This window comes from Pinus tabuliformis, chromosome 7 (genome assembly GCF_031772625.1).
Source record: "Pinus tabuliformis cultivar Carrire ecotype Pingquan chromosome 7, CPIR1, whole genome shotgun sequence".
In the NCBI taxonomy this organism is placed as follows: domain Eukaryota; kingdom Viridiplantae; phylum Streptophyta; class Pinopsida; order Pinales; family Pinaceae; genus Pinus; species Pinus tabuliformis.
In genome coordinates, this window is record NC_142293.1 from 749,676,729 (window position 1) to 749,687,845 (window position 11,117).

Here is an 11,117-nt window from a genome sequence, read left to right on the forward strand (position 1 = left end):
GTTGGGACATCTGCTTTCAGTTGCAGGAATTTAGGTTGATCCTGCCAAGGTAGAGGTAATATTAAATTTTCCTACACCTAATACACTGACACAGGTACGTAGTTTCATCAGTTATGCTGGCTATTATAGACATTTTATAGAAAAAAATTCTAAGATAGAATTTCCGCGTTTTCAATTGTTACCTAAGGATGGAGAGTTTGTGTGGAGAGATGAATGTGAAACAACTTTTGTGAAAATCAAAGAACTAGTTTGCAAAGCTCCAATATTATGAGGTCATGACTAGAAACTCCCATTTCATATCTCTACAGATGATTCTCACACAACAATATAGGTAGTCTTGGGACAATAGGAGGACAAGAAATCGTATGCGATTTATTACATCAACAAGAATTTGACTCCTGCTGAATTGAACTATACGGTAACTGAAAAAGATTTTTTGGCTGTTATTTATGCTTTTAATAAGTTTCAGCATTACATTACAGGGAATCCCACTTTCGTGCACATTGATCATACAACCATTAGGTATATGATGAATAAACATATAACTGTTGGTCGTATTATGAGATGGTTACTTTTAATTCAAGAATTTGATATTACCATTGTAGATAAGCTAGGGAAATATAATGTAGTTGCAGATTTCCTATCTAGGCTGGATACTAGTTATGAATTTGCACCTGTAGAGGATAGCTTTCTAAATGAACATATTTTTGCAATTTCTACTCACACTCTGTGGTATGTAGATATTGCTATCTTTCTATAGGAAAAGTACCTCAACACTTACCATAAAGAGAGCAGTGAAGGATCATCCATCATATGCCCGCTCTTTGTCGATAGAGGGATACCTCTTTTATACATGACTTGATCAACAAATCTGGCACTAGATAGGTGAAGATGACATCTATGATGTCTTGAAAGCTTCTCATGATGGCCTGAGTGGAGGCCTTTTTGTAGATAAGAGGATAGGTCATAAGGTGTTAAAGATGGGGAAATATGTCTGAGGCTGCAATAACTACTAGTGGATGGGACATCCTAGTCAATCGGATGAGATGTCATTACATCTTCAACTAGTTCTTAGGCCCTTTGAGAAATGAGCTATCGATTTCATTGGGCCATTCAATCCATCCTCACATCAGAAAGTCCACATTCTGGTCTGAATGGATTATGTGACAAAGTGGGTAGAGGCCAAGGCTATTGTGAAAGAAACAGAACAGGTTGTCTCAGATTTCTTATTCAAAGAAATTTTCGCTCAGTACAGAGCTCCTAGAGAGATAGTTTTATATGGAGATGTGCAGTTCACATCACATATGATACCAGGACTTATGAAGAAGTATGGAATCAAGAAGAGGGTGACATCTACATATCATCCTCAAGTGAATGGTCAATTTGAGAGTAAAAATAAAGTGTTGGAGAATATCCTTACGAATAGTGTCACAAACCATTGCCGAAACTGGGTTGAAAAGCTTCTCGAGGCACTTTGGGCATATAGAACAACATGGCGAAACACAACAAGATTTTCACCATACGATCTTGTCTATGGGAAATCCCCTTTGTTTCTAGTGGAATTCGAAACTAATACACTCAAAACAACCCTTGAAGTAGGTTTGGATCTTTTAAAATCCCAGAAACAGCGAATGGAACAATTAAATGAGTTGGATGAAATTTGTTTGGTAGCTATCCAGAACAATGCGGAAATTCAGCAGCAGCGAACTAAATGTCATGATAAATTTATCAAGAAAAAGGTGTTTCAAAGAGGACATTGGACATTGCTCTATGACTCTCGATTCAAATATTTTAAAGGAAAACTCTTCTCTAGATGGATGGGACCATATGAAGTTGACATGATGTTTGATAATGGGACTATTAGACTCGTAAAAATCGATGAGACACATACTCCCCTCATTGCAAATGGACATCACCTCAGATTGTATTATTGTCTAGTCTCCAAAGACTCCTTTATTAAACATCTCTCTCATAATTCTAGTTTTGAAATTGTTAGTGCAGAGAATTCTTCCTTTGCATCTCTTTCTTATATATATATATATATATATATATATATATATATATATATATATATATATATATAATAAAATGTTGTTACTACTCTATCATTATTTTTCTTGCAAATACTTTGTTGGTGTTCTTACACCACTGGTGTTTTTACTCCTTTGGTGATGATACTCTGCGAATGTTGATTTCATCTAAGTACTTAACTGGTGTTGTTACTATGCGGATTTTGATTTCACCTAAGTAATTCACTGGTGCTATTAGTCCTCCGGTGTTGTTACACTGTTCATCATGATTTCGTCTAAGTAGACTGGTGTTGTTACTCCTCTGGTGTTGTTACTCCGTTCGTCATGATTTCGTCCAAGTACACTAGTATTGTTACTTTATTCGTCCTAATTTCATCTAAGTACACTGGTGTGGTCACTCCTCTGGTGTTGTTACTCTATTCATCATAATTTTGTCTAAGTACACTAGTGTTGTTACTCTGTTTGTTGCGATTTCATCTAAGTACACTAGTGTTGTTACTCCTCCGATGTTGTCACTTTGTTCGTTGTGATTCCATCTAAGTACACTAGTGTTGTTACTCCATTGTTGTTACTTTTTTCGTTGCAATTTTGGCTAAGTACATTGGTGTTGTTACTCCTCCAGTGTTGTTACTCCGTCAAGGTAAGTCGTCAAGTACGTCCTTAACTGACTTCATAGATTTGATTGACATTTCACCTATGGCATGACTAGATATGACCATGGACGATCATCCCTTAGTTGGGGGGAGGTACTATATTAATGTTAAATTGTCGTATTTCACAACAATAATGATTCATCATCATTGCTATTGAACCTTGTGCCAAATCGTATACTCCACATCAACATTTCGATCCCCACCATAGCTTGCGCAATTATCCATCTGAATTGGAACTTGAACTTTGTATGATTGTATTGAATTATGGTCCTTTCCAACGCATTGTAATAATTTCCATTATTTACCATAATACACCATGGATTTTTCCATAATATTCGCCCAGATTTTGCTTTCACTGCATCCCTTGCATTCGTAATCCATGTCATCGCAATTTCATCTAGGTGGAAGTAAGTTCAGTCGATGATGTTACACAAGAATCAGCGTCAACCACTAAGATGATGGAAGAATTACTGACATTAGAAGAAATTTCAAGTGATGTTGTTACACAAGAACCAACGTCACCTGCCAAAGTGATGGAGAAACCAGTGGAAGAAGTGGAAGTTGTGGTCGATGCTATTACACAAGAACCAACATTGATTGTCAAGCAAGCAGCTGAAACAAAAAAGTAGGTGGCATAGGAAAAGAACAAGGAAAGTGCAGAAAATCTAGGGGAAGGAGAAGGAATTAAAGTAGCAGGTGCAAAAAGGGTGGAGATCGAGCAGGATATCCCTCATTCTCTACTTTTCGCCTCCCTACCATGAGGGGTAAGAAAATTTCACACCCCTAGACATTGGGTGAAAGAAAATATCTCTCCCCCTATATTGAAATTTGTAGGGACAGCTAGAGGCACCATTGTCAACACTGTCACACAAGAACCAGTGTCGACTGGTGGACAAATTGGACAAATCAAAGGACTGGTGGTTGACACTGTTACACAAGAACCAGTGTCGATCGATGGGAAATTTGAAGAAACTATGGCTAGTGTTGTTCACACAAAGACGTTGGAAGGAAATGTTGTTGTTGGTATCGACCCGCAAGGGAAAGAACCAAATTTTGAGCAAATAATTGAAGAAACTATGGTGCGTGCTATTCGCACAGAGCCATTAGAAGAAAACATTGTTGTTGGTATCGACACACAAGGGCCAGAACCATTTTTTGAGAAACTGATGGAAGATAATTGGACAATAGAGCAACTAGAACTGCCACAGGAAAAAGGTGTTCAAAATGCTACTCTGCAAGGGTCTACAGTAGCTTCGGAGTCATTTAGGGAAAATGTAGAGATTTCAAGACCTGCGAAGGAATATGTTGGGGCTACCCTTCGAGTTGAGGAGAAAAGAGAGGAAATAAGGGTGAATCAGGAACTGGTGGATGATTTTCCTAACATCAACCCACCAAATACAACACCGGCTGCGAGACCAATGGAGGAGGTCATTATCAAGCAAGAATTTATTGAACATTTCACAAAAATAAGGGCCCCCCATCTAGGAAAGGTACCGGTCGTAATTTAAATAAAATATGAAATTAAAATTGGAGATTATTAAGTTAAGGAAGCAAGTGCTACGCTTACTGAGACGGGTGAGGAAGCACAATAAGAATGTTGGTTGGGTTCCTACAAATCCTCGAGCCAAAACCACTTCAGCAACAGTAGAGACCGAACCATTGTCACATCTATTTGAGTTGCGGGAATTCTTGTTCACTGCTGAAATTAAAAAATGTTAGGCTACCGCATCTTGCCTTCAACGAGGTTCTATCACTTTGGACGCCCACGAGGAAGGAGTGAGAGGAATTTGAGAACAAGTTGTGAGAGTAGCGATTGATTATATAACTCATATGGATAAAGTAAAGAAGCAAGGGGAAAATCAGAAGAAAAGGATTGAGGAACTAGAAGAACAAGTGCAGCTACTGAAGACTAACAAAGATGAAATGTTCACTCTAGCACAAAAGGTAATGGCATGTCGACCTCCTACTCATAGTTATTCTTTGTTCCTCCATGAACAGTACCTATTCTTCTATTTGGAGAATCAAGAGATAAGTCACGAGATCAAAGATCTGATACAGTTTTTGTGGATCCTGAAAGGTCACAATATTCTGAACCAACACTTGATGTGTGAACTCTACATGCATGATTATTTATTGGGGACCAATCAATCATTCAATCTAGTGCCATATGTGGGGGATATTTAGTTGAGAGCCTTCACCTCCTTCACGCTTAACCAGGTTAAGTGGAAGAAAGCCTTCGACACGTTCGAAGAGAACCAAGTGAACATGCCACTTGTAGTTTGAGCAGAGCATTGTCAGGCTGTGAATATTTTTAACAAACATCGTACCTTCTTGGGAATAGAAGGATGGAAGGGTCAGATGTTGGCAATGCAGAAGTGGTGTGCTGACATGTGTACAAAGAATTTTTTTACTTGTTAGGAGGAGGCTTGGGCCGACTGTCAGAAACAATGGGTGTTGTCATCCACTGTAATGAGGATATGAGAAACTTTTGGGGCCCCTAATTTTGTGCAAGATTTGGACAGAGTACCATGATATATTGCATGTATTCATACATGTGGGACCCAATGGATGGGTCTGAGATTTCGTTTTCCCATTGTTTGGTTGTGAACTAAGCAGTACACACCAGCTTATGTGGTACACAAGGATTGGTGGAAGGAAGTCCTTCACACAGATGGATACCAGGTTCCCAGAATAGAAATGGCTACGAAGTATGACCTTGCACAACTCCATGCTGACCATAGTGGCTCTAACACAGCTCTACGTAGGAGATGAGATACATGAGGACATGTAGAAAAGCTAGTTGGGGGGAGATGTTGGTTGCTAATTTTTCCTACTTTTCATCCACCTTTTTATCCCTTTCATGTAATCATTTCATGTCCTTGTTGGTCGATTTTCATTCTAAATAGAAAAGGTACACCTATTATCATGTCTAATGCGCCTTGGTATTGCAACAAGAATGCTGCAACTCCCAAGGCTACCGACTTTAATTATCAAGCCGGGGTTCATACAAACTTAAGAGGTGTTGGCAATATATGTGTGACATACAATGTGTCCTTCCTTTGATGTCATGATGTAATGGAATGCATGTACTAAATTCAAATCCTAAACTAATTTCAGAAAATGAAATTTTCGAAATGGAACCTTAACCTATTGTAAGAAAGAAAGTACAAGGAAAGAGACAGAAATTAAATGCTAAATCACAACATTTCCTAATTAGCTGCCAAGAAACTATGCTTTGAAATAATGCTAAATTATCATGAACCAAATGCTATTATCTAAGCATGGAAGTAAGAAGCATCAAACATCACTAATGTGCAAGTAAATGGACTGAAATAAATTTGTTTTTGTCTTTTTGTCTTTTTGTCTTTTCATGCAAAATCAAATATGCAAACTAATTTCCTTTGGTGATGTGGAAGGTGAATTAAGGATGTTGGAGGTTGGATGGGAAGTTTAGGAGATGGTTGGATGGTGTGGGATACCCTTGGGAGGATTTTGGTGACTTCCTAGAGGCCTTCCCTCAATTCGGCCTCAAAACAGGCCATTTCAGCAAAACCTACAAGATGTACTAGAAACCTACAGGATGTTCCTGTAGGAATTATAGTGAACCTACACGATACAGACGAGAGAAAAATGTGAGGTGTTGGAGGTGATGGGAGGCCTAGGAAAGGTGTGTGATGGGTGGAATTGAGTGGGAAAATTCCTAGGATCACTCAGAACTCAAAACCAAAGTTGGGAGATGGATGGTTTTGCTCAAAAGCTTGGAGAAGTTGCCTTGTGAAATGATGAAATTGGCGAGGATTTAATGACCAAGAAAATAAAATCAAAATTGGATGGGACAATTTTTTTTATTAACTAGGATGTCTTAGGTCCCTATTCCAATTTGAATCACTCAAAAAGACGTATTTTAACCCATGCAAAAAAAATAAAAATAAAAACATTACCAGTCGAAAATCTAGAAATTTGAGAACTAGTGAGCTAGTAAATCTAAAAAATGCCTAACAAAATCAAGTGAAAATGCAATGGGGTAATTTTTGTTATGAACTAGAATTTTTTTTGATATAATTCAATTGGAATCAATTCGATTGAAGCTCGTTAGAATGCTCTAAAAAATAGCAGAAATTAATTGTTCTTTGCTAAAAAGGAGGTCCAACAACCTAGATTTGGGAATAAGAAGACTAATCCAAGCAGCTCAATGATTATTATGAACTTCCAAAGATTTTCCAAGGATGAAATAATGCTTTTGATCCTACAAAATAACTTACATCAACCATTTACTCAATCCTACAACAAGAAATCATTAACACTAAATGCAAAAATAGAAAGAAATAAAAACTAGAGATGCATGTGAATAAGAAATGAAAAGAAGGAAATAAAATGATACAAAAGGGATATGAGGTTCCTAGGATGTCCAAGCCCAAGGAAACTCAAAGACCTATGGAGGGGAACAATATTTAGAAGCTGAACATGACACCAATCTTCATTATTTTCATCAATAGAATTACATCCCTGCAATAAAATACAATGGGGCTGCAAAAATACAATCTCTCTCCACAATAAAACTAATGAAAATCTATCCCTAGAGGAAAATTCGACTTGGTACTTATAAAAACTGATTAGGAATCATTCCCCATGAATGGAGGAAGCTTTCCCCACCAAAATCCCTTGATTAGTGGATCTAGTCCCCAATACTAGGAATTTGCATTAAATGGCAGGGAACACATTCCTAGATTTCCTCAACCATTCACTAGAGGAAAATTTGACTTGGTACTTATAAAAAATGATTAAGAATCATTCCCCATGGATGGAGGTAACTTTCCCCACCGAAATCCCTTGATTAGTGGATCTGGTCCCTTGATTGCTAGATCTGCTCCCTTGATTAGTCAAACACATTCCTAGATTTTCTCAATCATTGGAGTTCCACAATTTGTCCCATAATTCAATAATATCTTGTTGAATTATTATTTATTATTGATCCTCTAGTAGTATGGAACAAATCCCTAAATTATCTCCTCCTCCGACTCTTCGTAATCTGCCCAATATTCTCATAGTATTCCACAAAAATAAATAATATTAGGCACAAATATTCAATTATTCATAAACCTTCCTAATGAATATATTAAAGTTAAAAATAAATTATCTAATGCAAAAAGAGAATTTTAATGTGTTGAAGGATGGTCATAGGCCTTAATTTATGTTTTAAATTAGATGGATGGGCATTAATTTATGTCTAATTTAGAGGCCCATCAATGTCTTTGTGAATTGTTAATCATTGAAGTGTAGTCATAGGGGATTATTTCATAAAGCAACTTGCTAGCTTAAGTTTTCATGTAGATTTGGAGGAATGGTGATCAAAATCATGATTCAGCATATGATGACTATTGATCTGGCAGTGCTATCTTTTGGTATCAGCTGCAATGGTGGATCAACCTATCGACTAGCATAAGTGCTATCTTTGAATTTTTTTGTATCAATCGCTATGTATTTCTAGGAAAACAGATGTCATAATATTAGGCATTGTCAGTTGATTAATGAAATGTATAAGTAGTGATTACGGGGGTGGGAAAGGGACCACTAGGGGATATACAATTCTTTTGAGCTATAACATCAGACCTCTTCAATGATATTTTGATTAATATAATTATTGATCTTTTGAGTATTTTATAGATCTCGATATTTCCACAGCCCTGATCAGGGAGTTGGGCACACTCTCCTAACCAAGCGCTGTTGGATTAGATGTGTGTGTACGTTTATTTTTTGTTGTGTTATCTCTTTGTTGTGTAATGATTTCAGTGTGTTGTTGTGAGTCTTAACTTGTTGTTACAGTTATAACTTGGTGTTGCACATTGTTATGTTATGATTAATGTTCAATGTTGGGTAGGGAAACTCTAGCTTGCATATACCTTGCATGATAGCCTTTAAATAACCAGTCGAGCCTCAGGTTGACAATTAATGTGGAATTGGGTGAATTGCATGATTCATATCTGAAGACCAACACATGGTATATTTCTCATTTATGATGTGCTCTTGTTTTGGATCCATTCCATGGTTTGATGGGCTTTTGGTTATCTTATATGAATGCATTATCTAATGTGTGTTGTTGCAACTAGTAAGTGAGGGCATCAAGCCATCTTAATGATTCTCTGATGAACTTATTAAATTAGTCAACATATATGCATTTATAAGCTAGAGGTATTTTGTCTCCAAAGTGATTGTATTGTGTGTTTTATAAGGTTGAGTAGGACTAGAGCCCGGAAATTTATTCTTGAGGTTCCAATAGCTAGATGACAGAGTTATAGAAATTTCTGGGTAGATCTGGGTAGGGGCCTGAAGACTAGCCTAAAAATATGGAACAATGTCCCTAACTGCATCCAAAGTTCTACTGTAGGCACATCGAAGATGTCTTTTGTGTGCGGATGGAGCCTTCTGGTCACATGCACTAGCCTACATGTGTACAATTGGGTTGTGAATCAAGTGAAAAAGGAAGTTCTATGCTAGGAAAGGTTGATTAGTGGATGTTGTCTAATGTCTGGGTGATCAGGTGTTCCTAGGAGGTTATAGTAAAGTTCAGGGCATTAGGCCCCACTTTCATAGCTGGAACTTGGTTTTTGGGTCTTGCATAGTAACTCTTATCTCATGTTTACCCTGGATAGCTAGTAAAAGCAAGTAAATATGGGGTGGGGTGTTACAGGGTGGTATCAAAGAAATTTTCTTCCTTGTAAACCTTTCTCTGATACTGGTGTTATAAACTGGTATCAAAGAAAGGTTATCAAAGTTGGGCCCCAGGTTAAACATATATGGTTATGGTTATATTCATGCAGTTACTATTTAATTTTTGTATTATCCTCTTGGTTCATGCATGATGTTGATATGTTGTTTCTATTATTATATATTGTGCTAATCTGGAATAACTTGTGTAGATGTGATATCCTCCACTGAGATACATTGAGGTATGATTTTGATTATGCCTTCTATTTAGTTTATCTAACATGGTATGTTCACAGGACTATAGAAGACTAGAGATAAAGATAAAATTGGCGGATTAAAGTTCACATGACTCCCCATGCAGGCCCGAAGTGAAATCAATGGAATGGGAGAAGTCAGTTGAGCAAGAAGGAGAGGAATATTCTCTTGATATAGCAGATACATTGAGAAGTCTGAGGGTATAGATTAGAGGTTGTAAAGCATACAATAATAGGTTGATTGAGGCAAAGGAAATACTTGCAAAATCTCAACAAAATAAAGTTGAAGTCAATGCATTTATTCTTCAAATCCTTTAAAAGTTGCAAAAGCGGGGACAACTGGCGATTAGTCATGGAGATAGGTAGGAGGAAAAGACTAATGGGGAAGATGGAAGCAGGTCTAAAAAAAGGTACGAATGGAGTGTGATGACATAATAAAAGGTGGCAGATCCTTAAGTACATATGGATTTCATTGTAGCTCTTCTTCCAGGAGACAACATTCCCATCATTGCCAACATTATATGAGGAGAAAGTACTTTCCATGGGAATTCGAGAAAGCCAAGCCTACTAATTTTTATGGGGAAATAAATAAATTAGAAGATGTATAAGCATGGTTGCTTCGGATGAGGAAAAATTTTACATTGCATGATTACTCAGAGAACATGAAAGCCAAGATAACTACCTTCAATCTCAAGGGAAACCCATATATCCAATGAGAATATGTTAAGAATATTGGAGGCATCAAAGAAGAGAAGTTAACTTGGGATGAGTTTGAAAGAATCTTCAGGAAGAAGTACCTATCTGAGGGGTATTATGATCAGAAGGCTAAGGAATTATATGAGCTCAAGATGGGTTCCATGATAGATGAAGAGTACACAACCAGATTTTTTGAGTTATTGAGATATGTGCCCTATCTCAAGGATGAGAAAGAGAAGATCCAAAATTTCATTAGTGCATTTCCATTATCATTCAAATACCATATTCATTTTGATGAGCCCAGGTCATTGGAGGAATCAAACAAGAAGTTAAATCATTGTTATGAGCAGTCAAAACACAAGCCTAAGTTCAAGCATGACAAGAAGGGTAACGAGAAGAATAAAGCAAAATGGACCAAGAAGTGAGGAAGATCTCAGGTGTAGGCCAGAGAGGAAATGTGGCTCCTTACAAGAATTTTAATGTAATTGAGAAAGGACATGGTTGCCAGCCTCGAAAGCAGTATAATAAAGGCAATGGAATGGAAACGTTGAAGTGTTGGATTTATGTTAAAGACCATCACAAGAAGGATTTTCCATTGTACCAAGGTGGTAGACCACAAATATACAATGCTCAGGAGGCATATATGGTTGTAGATGTAGGTTAGAGAATTCCCCAGATCTATGCAGGACTTGATAACAGGCAGGCAGACCATCATGCATCTATTATCGAGATGCAATGTAATAACCAAGGTAAAAATCCATGTAATAAAGTTAATAAGG

The 11,117-nt window shown here is 37.2% G+C and overlaps 1 protein-coding gene across 1 annotated transcript; it reads left to right on the plus strand.

Moving 5' to 3' along the window:
- The first annotated feature begins 1,154 nt into the window (after positions 1 to 1,154).
- On the plus strand, positions 1,155 to 3,312 carry LOC149249704 (uncharacterized). Its single transcript, XM_089453446.1, has 2 exons — positions 1,155 to 1,739; positions 3,085 to 3,312. Exons 1-2 carry the CDS (start codon positions 1,155 to 1,157, stop codon positions 3,310 to 3,312), a joined length of 813 nt encoding a protein of 270 aa, XP_089309572.1.
- Positions 3,313 to 11,117: the final 7,805 nt, after the last annotated feature.